The 21,016-nt window shown below is 34.8% G+C and overlaps 1 protein-coding gene across 5 annotated transcripts in view; it reads right to left on the bottom strand.

Annotated features, from left to right (window-relative positions):
* CSMD3 (CUB and Sushi multiple domains 3) overlaps positions 1 to 21,016 on the bottom strand; it is a 1,140,077-nt gene that overhangs the window by 16,415 nt on the left and 1,102,646 nt on the right. For all 5 annotated transcript variants that reach the window (XM_081069899.1, XM_081069900.1, XM_081069901.1 and 2 more), the window contains 3 exons: positions 10,419 to 10,530; positions 6,518 to 6,697; positions 3,770 to 3,835 (listed from right to left, as the gene is read on the bottom strand). In XM_081069899.1, the coding sequence (XP_080926025.1) occupies positions 3,770 to 3,835; positions 6,518 to 6,697; positions 10,419 to 10,530 (358 nt within the window). The remainder of the gene's footprint in view (positions 1 to 3,769; positions 3,836 to 6,517; positions 6,698 to 10,418; positions 10,531 to 21,016) is intronic.

The raw sequence follows: 21,016 nt of genomic DNA, 5'->3' as shown, positions 1-21,016 counted from the left end.
CAACCAACGTGATTGCTTTTTATGATAATTTCAAAGCAATATAACACAAGGGTTAAAAATGCAGGTGCCGGAGTTAGGCTGGTTGCATTTAAGTACTTCTTCTCCCATAATAAACTGTGTGGTTTTGCAGGAGATTACTTCACTCTCTAAACCTGAATTTCCACATGATTAACATAGTATTAACATAGAATTTTTAAGAAGATTAAATGACATAATGAATGTGAAGAGTTTAGCTAAGTACTAGTTGCTATCATTAATATTATTATGAAGATAAAATAGGGAAACTGTAGATTTTTATAGCTCACTACTTATATAGTTCAATACAGTATACAGTACAGTATAGCTCAATACTTATATAGTTGCTAACAAACATATTTGTAGACATGTAGTTAGTATCATGAAAAGTCCATAATCCTGTGACATTTTCCAAGTCATCCTTTTAGTGACACTCCCTCCCCAAACCTCACACTACACAGCTATGCTCTGTATATAGGGGGGGCTTAATTAAAAAAAAAAAATTGACATAGTATATGGGTAAAAAGCCCTTGATTGTTACATAGCTTAAATTTTTTTCAGCTTAAAAGAAGTATATCTAGAACAAGTTTGCAGGAGGGAGTAACAAGCTAAATTGGCCTGCATTACAAAAATGTGAAATTTGGAAGTAATAGGCTCTTAGCTGTAGAGATAAGAGGAGGAGCCAGAGAGAGATATATTGTAACAGCAGTGCCTGGCAAAGAGTAGGTGATCAATAAATGTTGTTTCTCTGACTGTTCATTTCCCCTGGCAGGTACTGCGATTATCCTTTGCCACCTACGAACTTTAAATGAAAATCTGCTACACCTAATGATCTTGTCCATGGTGCTTGGGGAAATTAAGGAGTGTTGACTGAAGGAGATGAAAAAGAACCTCAATGTCAGGAGAAAATAATAATGGAAAGAAGTAGGTAGCAGCTGCAGCAAAGTACATTGTATCAGGATTAATCATTGATGTGATAGTGAATATTTAACAACAGACTCTCCAGAAAAAAAAAATGTAGTCTGCTGATTTTTATGGTGTAAATATTCCCATAACGGCAGATTTCAAACTACCAACATGAAATCACTTAATGTGGGGAAGAATGCACAGAATGGGCCATGATGAGCCTCTACCTTGCTCTCCTTTTCTCATGCCAACACCTCCCTCCCTCTTTCTCACATAGAACTGAGAAATGTGACTCACCATAGATTAGGAGAAACAGACAATATTTGGTCATTTATATATCTATGTACAATGGAAATGAAAATACTCCTTTCGATTACTGAGTTTATTTTGAGATTTAAATGTGATTGTGTATTTGGCAGTTCTCTGCAAACAAAAGTGTCATCTAACTGCCATTGATGTGGATATCAATGAAAAGGAGAAACACGATGGTCATGATCTTTTCTTCCAAGACATATTTGAACTTAAACTTTGCTTCATAGGCTTCACAGTGTTACAAATAGAGTATTATTCTCCTAACTTTGAAATGTTATTGTATTTCATTCTTTTTACTGTGATTTTAAATGAAATACTTCAAATGTTTTGCCATTTAAGACGACATTGCTCTAGAGCACTATAGATATCTTTACTCAGGTTAAAGAAACTCTTTTCTAAATTAACAGACTTCCTAAAAAATTATAAATAGATGGTGAATCATAAAACACTTCCTGTGAAAGCATTGAAATGATCATATTTTATGCATATAAATCTCTTAATGTGATCTATTACTTTTTAAGGATTATTTAACAAAAATACTCCTGTACCTCTATCATGAACCCAATTTAGTAATGAGGTGCCATCATTACTACAATTTATTTGATTTACTAAGATTTTATGTAGATTTTTTTCATCTATAATCTTGAGTCAAATGAGCCTCTAATTTCTCTTTTTAATGTATTTATCTGAGTTATTAGAGTTATGATGGACTCATAGAATGAGTTTTATTGACTCAGAGTCAATAATGAGTTTTAGTAACCAGAAAATTTTCACTTTGTTTTTTTTTATAGAACTACTTTGTCTTTGTTTACAATTTTCTATTGAATCTTTGAGGTTTATTTGTTTGTTCGTTTTTATTACATTGATTTCTGCTTTGTTTTGGTTGTTCTGTTACACTTCTATATTTTCTTAACAGGGAAACTTAGCTCACTAATTCTGAAGCTTTCTTCTTTTCTACTGTACGAATTCAAGGGTATAAATTCCCCTCACAACTTTCTTTTATTTCAGTTCCCAAATTTTGATATTTAGATTTCAGTATAACTAAGTTCTAGTGTTATTTTTCTTTTCATTTCAATTCTGTCTTTAATTCATGATGTATTCATCAGTATTACTTTTGTTCTTAATTTGCAAATATTCAGGAATTTTAAACATTTATCTAATTTTTATTAACTTTCAATTGCATCATGGTGAGACTAACTTTGCTTTAAATTTTGTGTAGATATATGTATTACTTAATATACAATCAATTGTTAGAGCTATTCCATGTGCATTTAAGGAAAGTATATACTCTTTAATTATTTCATGCAGAAATCCTTATATTTGCATATTGGCCAAATTTTTAAAATCGTCTTGTGAAGTTTTTCCATATTCTTTTTTCATTTTTTTATTTTTTGTCTGCCTGATTTGTTATTGGTGACTACTGGCCATGTTTCGCCCAGGACGTGCCAGGTTTACACTTGATGTGCTGGAGCTATTATGCAGAGCACTCATGTGCTCCCAGGTAAAGCATCTCTCTTGGAAATTTCTGTGTATTGATTGATTGTTATGTTTTTCTAATTGCATTGCTAACCTTCCTCTGTTATGTGACTTATTATTTGACTGCCTTAGTGACAGTCTGTTTTCGCTCAATGTCAAATAAATCAGCGTCTCAAAGTTTTGTGGGTGCTCTAGTTTTATAGCATGTTCCTTGAGAACTTCTGAACCCAAGTGAAATTAAATCCTATCACTGTTCCTGGCTCAGTAAGATGGGGCCAAAATGTCTCCAGAGTAAAGATTAGATGTTAAGCCTGTAATTTTATTAGTACTTTATTAGTAGTGAAGAATATTAAAAACACAGCTCTCATAAATTGAGCCCTTATTATTTGTTAAGCACTTTGCACTTCACTTCCATAAAGTTCATTTATAATAATCAAATCATCATTTCTTTTGTACAGATAAAGAAATGGAGGCTAAGATATATAAAATAACTTTTCCAAGGTCACAGGGTAGGGAGTGTATAACATGGGAATTACATCAAGGTTATAGGACTTCAAAGCCCATATTTAATGACTATACTAGATTTTAAAATTTGCTCTTTAAATCAAATAATTGAAAATACGTTGGAAAAATTCTAGAAGTTCCTAAACTTTTACTCTCATACCAATTGTATTTTGTTCCTTTGTTTCCTTTGCAAAAAAAAAGAAAAGCCCGCATTTAAAAATTTTATATAACATCTCATTTTTTATTTTAATATTTTAAATAAAATATTGCTATTATTATTTAGTCATTTTCAGATACTCCTAAAATGAAATTATATAGAAAGAACTATAAATAATATTTTGAAATATTAATATTTCAGTGTTACAGTATTAATACCACAGTATTACACTGCTTAAAATTCAACATCTTATAATATGAATTATCAAATTCCAAAAAACAAATGCATAATTTTTGCATACTAAAACGTATTTTTCTAAGTATATAGTCATTTTGTCAAGAAAATAGTAGATTACTTTTAGAAATCATAACATCTAGAGTAACAACTGAAATTACTAACCGCTTAGCTTTGGGCTGGGTGTTCCTAGCGCGGGTCTAGGATCTTTCACCAATATTTTGGAACCAGCTAGGTAAAGAAATGAAAAATGTTTTGAAAAGTTAATATAATTAATAACACACACACACACACACACACACACACACACACACAATGTAATGCACTGTCACTTTTTTCTCTCTGACATAGCATACAGTTTTCTGAAAAATGTCCTGTTCATCATAGCATCTTGGTCCCCAATCAACACTCCTGTTGCAGAGTTAATGTCAGCAATTACCCCCATTATAGACCAGTGGTATAAGGGGAAGATTAGTGGTGCCATATCATTTTGAGATATCGTTTCTTATTTTAGAGGAATAAACTAACATGGACCCCCACAGTCAATTTCATAATAAAAGCTGAGGGCTGAGAGTATGTTCCTGTTGTAAAAGGGCAGAAATCATTTGTGCAGGATTCATGTTTAAGAAATAAAAATTATTAAGATAGCTTGTGGTGTCGTAAGAAATTGGGTGGACTCAATGGTGAAAACCTAAAACTAAAGTTTTAAGTCAAACAAATGGTAGTCCAAAACCAAGGAAATCATGTGCGGTGTGGAATTGTGTGTCAGGAATCATGTGTCAGGAATTGTGTGTCAGGAATTGTGACAGACAGTGCTTATAGACCATGTAAAATCTTAGGTCTTTATCCTAAGGGCAATGTAGCGTCTTTCAAAGGTTTGAAGGGGGAGCAATGTGGGTGAAGATCACTCTGGCTGAAAGATGGAGAACAATTTGGAAAGGAATGGGTATTGATATGGGCAGAGAAGTTAAGAGGTTGCTACAGTAGTCCTAGTAAAGAGAATGCTGACTTAGACTACTATAGTAGGATGATAAAAACAGAAAAGTGGAAAGACAAAAAAGCTATTGAAACCAAGGTGGATTTATGAGGTTAGGAAGATGTCAAAGATAACTACTAGATTTCTATGTACTGTATAGTGACAGCACCACTGAGATAGGGCCCAAAAGAAGAGTATGGTGAAGGGAAATGTATAAGTTCGGATTTGCATTTATTGACTATTTAGGTGTCTGTGAAGAATTCAAGAAGAGATGTCAAATAAGCAACTGAACATATAAGTCTGAAGCTAAGATAAATGGGTTAGTAATATTAATTTGTAAATAATCTCCATAGAGAAGCCAGTACTGTTGAAGCCAGTGACTTGAATGAAGTCACCTACAGAGATAACATAGAGTAAAAGGAATAGATGGCTAAGAACCATGATTCGAAAATCATGGGTAAAAAATAATAAGTTTATAAAAGAAATGGAGAATCAATAGCCAAAATCATGAGGGAATAACACATTTATTTACTCAACAAATATTTATTGAACACTTTTCATATACAAGGCACTGATCTCGATGTTAAAATTATAGTTGTAAACACTTTGAACAAAGTTTCTGTTTTTATTGTGATTATATTCTTTAGGGAATGGCAGATGAAAGGAAAGGAGAGTAGAGAAAGACAATGACAAGCAAACAAGTCAGAATAAGACCTCATATTGTAGGAATTTCTATCACAAAACCTTTTTTTTTTTTAAATTAAAAAACTGAGTATGGTTCTAAGAGAAAAGAGTAAACACATTTAAAGAAGGATAAAGTTTTTAACACTTGTGAATGCTGTAAGAGATCAAGAATTAGAAGGTCTGAAAAAAAATTGAAAAAATAAAAGGAAAAGAAGTTTATTAATGACCTTATAAAGAATTCTTAAAAAAAAAAAAAAAGCTCTTTTTATTCCTTTTTCTGGAAACATAAGTCTATTCCTGTGGCAAACTCCTTACATCTTATTCAGATAGGGATTGTCTTGATCAAGCAACAACAGGGTTGCAAACTTCACCTAGAATTGGTGAACATACCATATCACTCTAGTTAAGTAATGAATTTGAAAATGAACACTGTTCAAAACTGTAATATTCAGATTCCTGAATAGAGTTCCCATGACGACGCTTTGGGAAAGACCTTTTCTACCAAGGTTACGCTTCCAGAAGGGTTGAACCCGGGGATGCTGGCAGCAATTTTCCCTATTATGGTGGGTTGACTAGTGTACCTCCAAAATGTATGTTCACTAGGAACTTCAAAATATGACTTTATTTGAAAATAAGGTCTTTGAAGATATAATTAGTTGGGGAGCTTGAGGTGAAATAATCCTGAAATAATTGCTAACTAATGACCAGTGTCTTTAAAAGATGAAGGGAGGACATACAAAGATTCATAGGGAAGGACATGAGAACATGGAAAGAGAAATTGGAATGAGGTAGCTATGAGTGAACAAATGCCAAAAATAGCCAAAAGCCATCAGGAAGACATAAGGAATTATTCTTCCCCATACCCTTCAGAGGACACATGGCCCTGCTGACACCTTGATTTTGGACTTCTGACCTCCAGAAATGAAAGAATAAAGTTCTGTTATTTTAAGCCACCCAGCTTGTGGTACTTTGTATGGTTGGCCCTAGATAACTAGTACCCCTACTGTGGATAGAAAACTATAAGAAATAATAAAGGAAAGAAGGAAAAACAGACCATGGTCAAGAAGCTATAAAAACCTGAATAATATGTGTTTGTGCCTCTGGGTCCAGAAGTGTCTACCTCACTCCTATTTTTGAGTTGGCCAACAAATTTCCGTTCTTTCTAAGTAATTTGAATTAATTCTTATGTCTTTTGCATCTGAGGAAAGTCAAAATACACATCTTCTGCGAAAGCTTTTATAGAGAAAACTTACCTTCACAAACAGGAACTTTTCCAGTCCAAGTGTTATCAGACCTACATACTCTATGTTCTGTTCCACCTGCTAAGAAAAAGCCAGGCTGGCAGGTATAAATTAGCGTATACCCATGGGATGGAAGGTCCATTCCTACTACATTCGCGTGAGCAGGAGTATCCGGCTGTTTACAGCTGTGGGCTATATTAAGAAAAGAGAAAAAAAAAAAGTCATTTTTTAAAAAAATAGACATGTTAAGAAAATTTTGAGACTGGAATCAAGATACATTATTAGAGGTTTGTTAATACCTTCATACAAATATACTGTTAAATAGTTATTCTAATGACTCAAGGGAAATGTATGAATATAAATACACATTTTGATTTCGTAGACTAGCATTTCTTAAATAATCATCTGTGGAACATTATATTAATAGGTAACCTGAGGAGAAAAAAAGACTGTGAAAAGATAAGCTCATAAATGTATTATTTTAAATATCATTATTTTAAAGCGTTACAATATTATATTAGCATTTTAAAGGACCTAAAATCTCCCACAATAAGATACCTTTCAATGTCTGTCAAATTCAGATTTTTCTATATCAATTTAGGCAATATTATTTTGTGATTTGTATTATATTTATCGTAAATTAAAAAAAAACACACACAAAAACAGGTTTTCTAAAGTTAAATCTAACCACAACTCATTAAGTTGCTATGATGTTAAAACTTCCTAATGTGGAAAGTACACCTTAATAATTTTTTCAACAAAGAAGCAAAAAACATACAATGGAGAAAAGATGGCCTCTTCAATAAATGGTGCTGAGAGAACTGGAAAGCCACGTGCAAAAGAATGAAACTGGAATGCTATCTGTCTCCATGTATCAAAATTAATTCAAAATGGATCAAAGACTTAAGCATAAGACCTGAAACAATAAACTGCATAGAAGAAAACATAGGTACTAAACTTATGGACCTTGGGTTCAAAGAGCATTTTAGAATTTGACTCCAAAGGCAAGGGAAATAAAAGCTAAAATAAATGAATGGGACTATATCACAGTTAAAAGCTTCTGCACAACAAAAGAAACCATCGACAGAATAAAGAAGCAACCAACTGAATGGGAGAAGATTTTTGTAAACAGTGCCTCAGATAAGGGGCTAATAATCAAAATATACAAGGAACTCATGCAACTCAAAAACAAAAAAACAAACAAACCAATTGAAAAATGGGCAGAGGACCTGAAGAGACATTTCTCCAAAGATGACATACAAACAGCAAATAGATATATGAAAAAATGCTCAACATCACTAATCATCAGAGAAATGCAAATAAAAACCACAATGAGATATCTCCTCACCCCAGTCAGAATGGCTATCATCAACAAGACAAATACTAACAAGTGTTGGAGAGGCTGTGGAGAAAAAGGAACCCTCATACATTGTTGTTGGGAATGCAGATTGGCGCAGCAGCTATGGAAGGCCGTGTGGAGGTTTCTCAAAAAATTACGAATAGAATTAGCGTATGACCCAGCAATCGCTCTCCTGGGTATCTACCCCAAAAATATAAAAGCATTTCTCCATAGAGACACGTGTACTCCAATGTTCATTGCAGCTTTGTTTACGGTGGCCAAGACATGGAAACAACCAAAATGTCCTTCGATAGATGAATGGATAAAGAAGTTGTGGTACATATACACAATGGAATACTATTCGGCGTTAAGGAAAGATGATATAGGAGCATTTGTGACAACATGGATGGATCTCAAGAGAATAATGCTAAGTGAAATAAGTCAGACAGAAAAAGCAGAGAACCCTATGATTTCACTGATATGTGGTATATAAACCAAAAAGAACAAGACAAACAAATGAGAAACAAAAACTCATAGACACAGACAATAATTTAGTGGTTACCAGAGGGTAAGGGGGTGGGGGGTGGGTGATGAGGGTAAAGGGGATCAAATATATAGTGATGAAAGGAGAACTGACTCTGGGTGGTGAACACGCAATGGGATTTATAGACGATGTAATACAGAATTGTACACCTGAAATCTATGTAAATTTACTAACAATTGTCACCCCAATAAAATTAATTAAAAAAAAAAAACTCATAGACACAGACAATAGTTTAGTGGTTACCAGAGGGAAAAGGGGGCGGGCAGTGGTAGATGAGGGTAAAGGGGATCAAACATATGGTGATGGAAGGAGCACTGATTCTGGGTGGTGAACACACAATGGGAATTATAGATGATGTAATACAGAATTGTACACCTGAAATCTATGTAACTTTACTAACAATTGTCACCCCAATAAACTTTAATTTAAAAAAAATAATATTTTTTTCACATATGGAATTTGCTGAATTTGGGGGTTTCTTTGCTAACAGTGTTTTTGTATTCATTTAACTTTTAGTCTCCTTTTCTCCAAGTTTCCTCCCACTCTTAATTTTCTACCTTGATTCCACTGTACCTATACTTAAGGCACTTCTTCGACCTCCCCCCTTTCCCCAGTTTACTTGTTCTGTATCTTTTAAAGGTTATCCCTTTCCCAATTAGAAATAGACGCTACAAAAATTTCCCCCTAAACAAGACGATATTTCTGATTATTTGTTCATAAAGATTCTTAAAGGTGGTCTCTGAAAAAAAGTGTTCTGTGGACAAATTTGCTTGGAAAAAAATTTCCCTTTGTTGGACATTTACAAAGCTATAAACAACATCTAACAATTATTACATAATGTAATAAATATTGTAGAACATGGTTTATATTTAATGTAATTCAGTTAATGAAATTTAATCCCAATGGGGGAAATAGTGCGAAGGATAAACACAAATCGTCTGTCTCTGCTGCATTCTTAACCCCACATTATGCACTTAATAAAATTCTGATATGCTTTGCAATAGCAGAAGCTGTTTAACTGCATTTAAATCATCATATCCCAAATGTAGATCATCAAAGAATCTTAGTTTACTATGAAATACCTAGTTACATCCCACACAGCTGTTCACACTCTGAATAATTCTCTTTTATATTTTGCCATTTTTAAATGTAAACCAAGCAGACATGTGACATGATTCAGTGGAGTATTCTACTGCTTTTCAGTAAGCTGCAGGTCCATAGAGGTTCCTGTAATTATTTGGGTGGTTTTGAAGAGGGGTAGTGTACATTTAGAGTACTTACTTGGACTTTGGCAAATCCTAAAAGCTATAAATTATTCTACTTCTGCTTACTCTTTATTCACCCCCCCAAGAGGATAATAATTTTAAAAGATGGGGAGGAGATTAAAAGAGGAACTGAAAGGGAAAGAAGAGATAAGTAATTCAACAATTAAAATCTATTTTTAATTATAAATCAGAAAAGACTGTTTAGTGACCTGGCACTTTGTTAAAATTGAATCTGTTAATAGCAAGTGTTCTCAACTTAAGGATATTGCACATTCACAAGCTCCAGGAAATCCTGAAGTAGTATTAAAAATTTAGGTCCAGGTGTTCATGCATATTTTGTTCCATGTATATATTTCTAGCTTTCCTCAGATTCTCAGAGAGTTTCACAAGTGATAAAATTAAGACTCATTATGCTGGAGCTTCCTGTATCTCAGAGTATTTCAGCTTCATAGTGCAGATCTAAGAATCTAAACTATAATCATCATCTAAAATTATCAGGTGACCAAACTGACCACCATTACAAGAGCTTTTCAAAAAGAATAAAATTGTGCCTCATGCCATCTGATTCCTTTAGAAAGAATGCTTCCCAATGAGCACAAGGTTATGATATAGTAATAAAATTATATACATGAATTATGTTTTATAATAGTATAAAAATCAACATGATACATTTGTTGTGTGGACATAAATTTATTTTCACAATTAGAAAAAATGCATATAAATTCTTACCCATGATAAATAGAGTTTCTAAGCCACAGTACTTACGTGTGCACTCAGGCTGAATTCCACTCCATGTAAGGTCAGGAAGGCAAGTGCGTGTTGTAGACCCCTGGAGAAGGTGTCCTTTTTTGCAATGAAACTGTACAACACTTCCTACCTGTATCAAATTACAGAGAAAAAACAAATGTCCCAATTCAACTTCAAATATAGTAACAAACAGAAAAAAACTTTGGATGAGAAATTGCTTTGGAAAGAAATTATGCATAGTAGAAGTTGTAAGGAAAATAATTTGAAATATGATTTAAAGTAAAATTGGGAGAGGAATATCAAGACTGAAGAAAAAAACTGAGATCTCTTTTTCTACATATGATAATCAAATATTTAATTACCCAAATGTACACATAAGTGCCAAACTGTTTGCCATAATATGAAGAAAATATATGACAGCAAAAAGACAATGAGCTACATATAAATACAAGATAGACAGACAGACAGACAGTTAAAGATAGAAAATGACGGTGAATAAAAGTAGATGTGGAAATAAAGATAATTAACCTAAAGGGCAAATGAATATGGAAGACAGTAAATGTAATATGAGATTAGATGAAATAGTTTACTGATGGTAAAGGTAATGGAATTATGCGATGGAAGACGTGCCGTTTGAACTAAGTTTTTAAAAATGTGGAATTTATATAAATATATAGAACAACGGTTCTCAAAATTTGGTCCCCATTTTCAGATTCCTGAGATACCTCCATACTGTTTTCCATAGTGGCTGCACTAATCTGCAATCCCACCAACAGTGCAATGGAACTACCCTATGATCCAGTAATTCCACTCCTAGGCATCTACCCGGAGAAATCCAAAACTCCAATTCAAAAATCAGTATGCATCCCTATGTTTATTGCAGCACTTTACACAATAGCCAAGATATGGAAACAACCAAAATGTCCATCGGTAGATGACTGGATTAAGAAGCTGTGGTAAATTTATACAATGGAGTATTACACAGCCATAAAGAAGAAAGAAATCTTGTCATTTGCAACAACATGGATGGATCTAGAGAACATTATGTTAAGTGAAATAAGCCAGAAAGACAAAGACAAGTACCATATGATCTCACTTATATGTGAAATCTAAAGAAAAGACTATGTGAATGAACTAATCAGAGACAGTTTTGAGGGCACAAAGAAAAAACGAGAGTTGTTAGATGGGTGGGGGCGGGGTGGGGGGGTTGGGGATAAGGGGAAAGGTGAAGGGATTAGGAAGCAGCTGGTAACCACAAGATGGCCTCAGGGTTTTCTGAAAATTAATTTGGGGAACTTATTCAATAATGTCGTAAAGATTTTGTTGGGTATCCGATGGACATGCGTCCTATTTGGGAGACCACCTCAGAGATAAGGTGGATGCCTGATCATGGTATTGTACACCAGAAGCTAAACATTAATGAATGCCAACTATAATTTTATATGTATAATGTGATGGCTCATGCTAGGTCGGAGGGATAATGGATGGGGGAGGGGGGTTCACAGTGTGAGGGATATAAATGATGAACGTCTAAGTATTGCCTTGTCTTGTACACCTGAAACTAATAAAAAAAAAAAGAAAAGATTACCCTCAAAATTAAAAATAAAATAAAATAAAATAAAGACACCTCTGGTGAACAGAAAAAAAAAAAAAAATTTGGTCCCCAGACCAGTAACCTCAGTATTGCCTAGGAATTTGTCAGACCTTACCCCAGACCCACTGAATCAGAAACTCTTAAGGTAGAGATTAACTTGTATTTTAACAAGCTTCTAGGTGATGTAATGAACACTGAAATTTGAGAGCAACTAATACAAAAGTAGAAAATATAAGAAAACAATGAGAAAATGTCTGGAGTTTAAAATATGCATCGTATTGTTTAGGAATAAAGAGAGTACATTTCATTGGTTGGCATAGATAATTCGCACAGTGATCAAAGAAGTTGGGGGTAAAATGGGACACAGTAAAATAGAGTAGAAAAAAAAAAAAAACAGACCCCAGAGAAATGTATACTTGACTTTAACTTTGGTCCTGATCTTACATGAATGGAATATATATATATACACACATACATATATATATGTGTATATATATACGTGTATATATATATATACATATATATATATATATATGTATACATGTATGTATATATCATCTTTGAGACTTAATTTCCCATATAGAAATAAAGATGATAGCATTATTTGTCTTGAAATTTGTGTTAAGGATTAAATAAAATAGGATATATAATCCACTCCACAATGGGATGGCACATTATGTTTTAAATAAGTTCTAGCTATAAATATTAAATCAGAAACATAAGTAAAAATCAGTTTCTGAAGGGTCTCAAATGGCAGGCTACAGCATTTGAGATCTTTTTTAAATAGAAACAAAGCTGCTACAGCGTTCAGAGCAAGTAAAATTTGTGTAGAAAATAATTGGAAAATGAACTAGTCACTGTATGGAGAAACTATTAAACAAAAAGAATGATAAACAGTAATTATGAGGCTGGTGCTGCCATTTTAGATTTGAATGGATAAAAGTTGAACAAACTTGTGGAAGCAGGGAAAAACATGGTTTACTCAAAATATATTACAAAGAAAAACATCAGGATTTATTAAATGATTAGAGGTGGAGGACAAGATCAGGGGTGTTTAGGATCTGCCACTTTAGCCTTCCCAAACAATTGGATTCTGAGACTGCTTCATTGTTTCCTTAGTGCTTATCACAGAGACCCTGTTTTCTGCTTTCCCTCTTCTTTCCTACGCACACCTACTAAAGCAACATGAGGCTAAGCCTACTGTAACTTAATTTATTAGAAGATTCAATTTAAAAGTTAGCTGTATTCTACCATTTATCATATTCTCATCATTTCCCAGAACTATGCTACACCAGAAACATTCAATTCCAATAGTAATTCTCTTAGAACAACCTTTATCCTTCCAGTTATCTCGCATTGTGTCTTCCATAACATGTTCACTTTAGCCTCTAGGAGACCTCTTACCTTCTTAGTGCCCTATTTTTGTCCAGGACTACTATATTGTTCAACCCAGGGAGCACTTTTCAGGCTGTATGCAATATAAATGTTGTCCAAATTGTGCTCAAAGCATGTCATTCACATGCTCCCTGAGATTATGCAATCTGGTGCTTCAGATTTTGTCTTGTATTGCCTCGATTGTGTGACTGATCAAGCAGATTTTGTAATTTTGTCCGTTAGTCAAAGAGTTTTATAAAATCTATCACTTCTATTAATCTAAAAATCCTGCTTTAGGCTAGATCTCAGTTGATCATGCCAACTTTCATCCATAAATCTTCTCTCATTTCATCTACCCGCAAATACTGAGAATTTTACCACCTAAATCTTTCTCAAACTATCCCCTTCTCTCTCTCTCCTCACTTATATATCCTGTTTTAGGCCTCAACATCTTTTCTACAAGCTTTCGTTCTCAAGCTTTGTCTGATATAATAATCACCAGGAGGACTTAACACAACACAGAGAGCTGAGCCCCCGTCTAGACTTTCTGACTTTGTAGATCTAGGGAAGACCCAAGAATCTGCATTTTCAACAAGTCCCCAGGTAATACTGCTACTGCTGGTCAGGGTCCACACTTTGAGAACTATTGTCATATGTCTATTACAATAATCGTCTAACTTGTCTCCATTTTTTCAGTCTTGAATCCATCAAATGTATTTTCCACACTAAAGTTCAGAATGATTTATTTAACCTGAAAGTTTGACCATATCATTATCCTTCTTAAAACTTTTATAGGCTTATCACCCAAAGGATAAAGTTACTTCATGTTAACTTGGCAGATAAAAACTTCCATAATCTGACCACTGACCATATCTCTAGCATCATCATTAGCCACTTAACTTTTAGTCAAATCGTGCTCATATAATATTGAATTTTTGTACTCCTCTGAATGCATGCATATTATCATTCTATTCTTCCTACATAGAATGGCTTTCCCAACTTTCTTTCCTTAGTCTTACCCAAAAGATTTAGCTGAGGCAATATTTCTAGAAAGCTATCTCAGCAGCAAAGGATTAGGGAAACTGTCCTTTCTATGTGCTTCCTTAGCACCTTTCAATGGTATCAATGATATCACTTATCCTATGAAGTCATCTATTCCATCTGACCCATATACCAAAATGTTAGTTTCTCTAGGCCAGGGACTGTGTGTTGCTCAACCCTATGAACCAAGAGCTTACAAAAGAATCATGACATGTTTTCCACTCAGTTGTAGAAGTTGGTGGTTGCCGGACTGTTGGAGTGCTGAGCCTGGGAGGTTGCTGGATGCAGACCTCTGAGGCCTGGGCTACAGGCTTCGAATATGTTACTGAGCCCCATATTGAGCCTCTCCTTGTTGGTACCAGCTGTTTGCTAACCTGGATGGAAATTTGGTTAAAGCAAAAAAACAAGTGATGGATAAAACAGTTTTGAAAGGGACTTGGGGAATGCATATCAGGAAAGGTTTCTTTTGACTATATAATAGCATCTGATTTGGTTATGGAAATTGAAAATCAAAGGAGCCTCCATCAGTGAACAAGACTGCCTGTGTGGAACTTGTATTTTTCTTGAAAGATTATTTGTGATAACTCTTCCTCTGGTAGAAGCTTATTTAAAACTCAATGTGGAGTAATGTCATAAAAATGGCAGCATGAGGTGAGCCTCTTGAAATCTCCCCTAGAATTTACAAAAAGTAGAACAACTATAACTCCAAAAGGGAATCCCTGTGCAGCAGACAGGCAAGACTAAGAGACACACAACAGAAATAACCTAAAGGTGGTTAAATTGCACTAGCAGGGGAGGAGGGAAAGGAGAAGTGCAGAGATGGAACCGCATGGACGCAGGATGCAGACCTAGCTCATGCTCTGAGCTCCCTGCATCCTGGAACTACTGCAACTGCGAGATAGGGAAGAAGTCGGACTGTTAGGGCTCCGTTTATGGCCCACAGGACTGAGGACACAGCATATATCATGGCTGAACCCAACACTCACAGTAGAGACCTTGGAGAAAAGACTGAGGGAAGAAGGCTGAAAAACAGTAGTTTAAGCCCTCACTGGTGCAGAGAAGGGAAGCCTTAGGCACTGAGACTAGCCAAACCCTCCCTACCCTCCCAGAGCTTGCCCCGCCCCCACCTGCCCGGTGCTAGAAGCGATAAAGTAGCAGTGTCAGATCAAAAGACCAGAATATTTGCAGTTCTGAGAACTGTGGACCACAGACACAGATTTGTAGCCCAACAAGTTTCGGCAAAAAGAAGGGAGCTGTGGAAGCAGCAATGGCTGTGATGATGGTCGCCGCCATTACTCTGGGCCACCTCTCACAACCACCCCGCCCCTGTTCCCACCTATCTGGGCAGATAGCTGCAGCAGTAAACAGAACTGCTGAAACACATGGGCTCTGAATCTGGTGCAGGAAGAGCTTTGGAACTTCGAAAGCTCTCCACATCCCCACATGGACGTGGAGCCCTATGACCCAGGAGAACTGTTCACAGAGAGAAGCCTGCCTTCCAGGGAATCCCCCCATTGTGTGAGAAGCTGGAATAGTGTAGAGAAAACATAACTATAGTGTGAGAAAGAGAAAAAGACTGCAGTCAGAGAGAAAATAAAACATTCTACCAACATGTACTGGGAAACAAAAGAAAGACCTCTTCCTATAAACCTGTTGCAGAACCCATTCCTGTAGACATCTAGGAAGAGAAACAATAAATCATTAATTGCCAGGAATAACCAAGGCAACAAGACAACTCAGAAACAAAGTGAAAACTCTCCATAAAAGGAACTTAAGGATATGGAAATATGTGACTTAAATGACAGAGAATTCAAGATTGTAGTTCTTTAAAAACTCAATGAAATGCAGGAAAACAGACAGGCAGCTTAATGAACTCAGAAACACAATCAAAGAACAACATGAACATTTTACCAAAGAGATTGAAATTTTAAAAATAACCAAATGGAATTTCTGGAGATTAAGAACTCAATGGAAGAAATGAAGAATGAAATAGCCAGCTTAGGTAATACAGTTGACCGGATGGAGGAAAGAATCAGTGACATCAAAGATAGAAACCTGGAAATTACACAGATGGAAGAAGAAAGAGATTTGAGACTTAAAAGAAATGAAAGAACTCTACAAGAAATTTGTTACTCCATCACAAAGAGCAATATAAGAATAATGGGCATACCTGAAGGAGAAGAAAAGGAGAAGGGAACAGAGAGTATATTCAAACAAATAGTCGATGAGAACTTCCCAAACTTGTGGAAAGAACTGGATCTTTGAAACCAAGAAGCAAATAGAACATATAATTACCTCAACCACAACAGGTTTTCTTCAAGGCACATTGTATTGAAGCTGTCAATAATCAATGACAAAGAAAGAATCCTCAAGGCAGCCAAGGAAAAGAAGATGATAACCTACAAAGGAAAGCCCATTAGAATGTCATCAGATTTTTCAGCAGAAACTCTATAAGCCAGGAGGGAGTGGAAACAAATATTCAAACTATTGAAAGAGAGAAATTATGAGCCAAGAATAATATACCCAGAAAAGATATCCTTTAGATATGAAAGAGGAGTAAGACCTTTCCAGACATACAGAAGCTGAGGAAATTTTCTAATACACGACCTGCACTACAAGAAATACTAAAGGAGGCTATTCAACCACCATCAACAGGGACAATTTGTGGCAACCAAAACATAACAAAGGGGAGACTAAAGGCCTGAACAAGAATATGGGAATGGAGAAAGTAAGTGTGCTGAAGAAAATGGAATACTCTAAATATCAAACTATCTTTTACATAAACTTAATGGTAACCACTCAAAAAAAAGAAAAAAAAAATCCAGACCTGAAATATATACTGCAATAACAGAAGAAACAGAGGGAAAAATAACAGAATAACACCACACAGAAATAATAGACAACAAAAAGGCAAAGAAACAATAGAGACACAGTCTTACCAGAAAATCAAAGATAGAATGATAGGAAATCCTATCAATCCTACATCAATAATAACCATAAATGTAAATGAATTGAACTCACCAATTAAAAGGCACAGAGTAGCAGATTGGATCAAAAAACTAAACCCAACCATATGCTGCCTCCCAGAGACACATCTCAGGTACAAGGACAAGCATAGACTCAAAGTGAAAGGGTGGAAATTGACACTCCAAGCAAATTGTATCCAGAGAAAATCAGGTGTAGCCCTACTGATATCAGATGAAACTGACTTCAGGGTTAAAAAGGTAACAAGAGACAAAAATGGACATTCCATAATGGTAAAGGGGATTATACAACAAGAAAACATAACAGTCATCAATATTTATGCCCCCAATCAGGGAGCATCAAAATACACCAAGCAACTACTAACAGAACTAAAGGGAGAAATTAACCACAACACAATTATAGTAGGGGACCTAAATACATCATTTATTGCTATAGATAGATCATCCAAACAGAACATAAATAACATAAGAGTAGCCCTAAATGACAAATTAGATGAAATGGATATAATTGACATTTATAGAGCACTTCATTCTAAAACTATGAATTAGGCTATGAATTATTTTCTAGTGTACATGGAGCATTCTCATTGACAGACCATATATTGGGACATAAAACTAGCCTCAACAAATTTTAGAAGATTGAAATCATACCAAGCATATTCTCTGATCACAAGTCTTTGAAATTGGATATCAACTGCAAAAAGAAAGCTGGAAAAACCACAAATACATGGAGATTAAACAACATACTTTTAAAGAACGAACAGGTCAAAGAAGAAATTAGAGGAGAGATCAAAAGATATATAGAAACAAATGACAATGAAAATACATCCTACCAAATTTTTTGGAATGCAGCGAAAGCAGTTTTAAGAGGGAAATTTATACCATTACAGGCCTATCTCAAGAAAAAAGAAAAATCCAAAATAAATAACCTCATGTTACACCTTAAAGAAGTAGAAAAAGAAGAACAAGTAAAACCCAAATTCAGCAGAAGAAAGGAAATAATAAAAATCAGAGCAGAATTAAATGAAATAAAGAACAAAAAGACAACAGAAAAAATTAATATGACAAACAGCTGGTTCTTTGAAAAGATTAACAAAATTGGCAAACCTTTAGCTACACTCACTAACATAAAAAGAGAAAAGACTCTAAAACACAAAATCAGAAATGAAAAATGGGAAGACATTACAGATGCCACAGAAATACAAAGGATCATCCAAAAATTCTATGAAGGACTATATGCCACCAATTTCAATAATCTAGAGAAATGGACAAGTTGTTAGAAACATATAGCCTTCCTAGGCTGAACCATGAAAAACTGGAAAATCTAAATAGAAAGATGACCAGTAATGAAATTGAATCAGTCATCAAAAACCTTCCCAAAAGCAAAAGTCCGGGACCAGATGGCTTAACTAGTGAATTCTACCAAACCTTCAAAGAGGATCTAATACCAACCCTGCTCAAACTCTTCCAAAAAATAGAAGAAAAAACAGCACTCCCTAACTCATTTTATGAGGCCAACATTATCCTGATACCAAAACCTGGTAAGGATAACACAAAAAAAAGAAAATTACAGACCAATATCTCAATGAATACTGATGCAAAAATCCTTAAAAAATCAAGCAAATCGAATGTAGCAATACATTAAAAAGGTTATTCATCACGACCAAGTGGGGTTTATCCCAGGGGCAGAAAGATGGTTCAACATATGCAGATCTATCAATGTGACACATCACATAAACAAAATAAAGGACAAAAATCATATGATTGCATCAATTGATGCAGAAAAAGCATTTGACAAGATACAACATCCATTTATGATTAAAATACTTAATAAAACAGGTATAGAAGGAAAGCACCTTAACATAATTAAGGCTATATATGACAAATCCTCAGCTAATCTCATAATTAATGGTGAAAAACTGAAACCCTTTGCTCTATGTTCAGGAACACGACAGGGCTGTCCCCTATCACCTCTGCTTTTCAACATAGTGTTGGAAGTCCTTGCCAGAGCAATCAGGCAAGAGAAAAAAATAAAAGGCATCCAAATTTGGCATGAAGAAGTTAAATTATCACTCTTTGCAGATGCCATGATGCTATACATAGAAAATCCTAAAGACTCCACCAAAAAGCTATTAGAAACAATCAATGAATACAGTAAAGTTGCTGACTACAAAATTAACATACAAAAGTCCATTGCATTCCTATATACTAACAATGAAATCTCAGAAATAGAAATAAAAACAAACAAACAAACAAAAACAATTCCTTTTGCAATTGCAGCAAAAAGAATAAAATATCTAGGAATAAACTTAACCAAGGATGTGAAAGACGTATATGCTGAAAACTATAAGACATTTCTAAAAGAAATTGAAGAAGACACAAACAAATGAAAAGACATTCTGTGCTCATGTATTGGAAGAATCAACATGGTTAAAATGGCCACATTACCCAAAGCAATATACAGATTTAATGTGATCCCCATCAAAATCCCATGGCATTTTTTAAAGAAATAGAACAAAAAATCATCAGATTTGTTTGGAACCACCAAAGACCCCAAATAGCCAAAGAAATCTTAAGAAAAAAGAACAATGCTGGAGTTATCCCATTCCCTGACTTTGCTTTGCACTACAGGGCAACAAAAATCAAACAGCATAGTACTGGAAGAAAAACACACACGTATATCAATGGAATATAACTGAGAACCCAGAAATAAAACCACATAAATATGGACAGATAATTTTTGACAAAGAAGCAAAAAACACACAATGGAGTAAAGACAGTATCTTCAATAATTGGTGCTGGAAGAATTGGAAAGCCATGTGAAAAAAATGAAACTGGACTGCTGTCTATCTCCATGTACCAAAATTGATTCAAAATGGATCAAAGACCTAAGCATAAGACCTGAAACAATAAACTGCATAGAAGAAAACACAGGTACTAAATTTATGGATCTTGGGTTCAAAGAGCATTTTTTTTATGAATTTGAATGCAAAGGCAAGGGAAGTAAAAGCTAAAATAAATGAATGGGACTATATCAAACTTAAAAGCTTCTGCACAACAAAAGAAACCATCGACAAAATAAAGAAGCAACCAACTGAATGGGAGAAGATTTTTGCAAACAGTTACTCTGATAAGGGGCTAATATCCAAAATATATAAGGATCTCATACAACTCAATAACAGAAAAGGAAACAATCCAATTGAACAATGGGCAGAGGACCTGAAGAGACATTTATCCAAAGAGGACACATAAATGGCAAATAGACATATGAAAAAATACTCAATGTCACTAATCATCAGAGAAATGCAAATAAAAACCACAATGAGATAACACCTCACCCCAGTCAGAATGGCTATCATCAACAAGACAAATAGTAACAGGTGTTGGAGAGGCTGTGGAGAAAAGGAACCCTCATACAATGCTGGTGGGAATGCAGACAGGTGCAGCCTCTATGGAAGGCAGTGTGGAGATTCCTCAAAAAATTACGAATAGGATTACCATATAACCCAGCAATCCCTCTCCTGGGTATCTACCAAAAAATCTGAAAACATTTATACATAAAGACAAGTGTGCTCCAATATTCATTGCAGCTTTATTTACAGTGGCCAAGACAAGGAAACAAC

This window comes from Rhinolophus hipposideros (assembly GCF_964194185.1).
Source record: "Rhinolophus hipposideros genome assembly, chromosome: 13".
Classification (NCBI taxonomy): Eukaryota; Metazoa; Chordata; class Mammalia; order Chiroptera; family Rhinolophidae; genus Rhinolophus; species Rhinolophus hipposideros.
The sequence above is the reverse complement of the archived record's forward strand: the minus strand, read 5'-3'. Positions and strand labels throughout refer to the sequence as shown.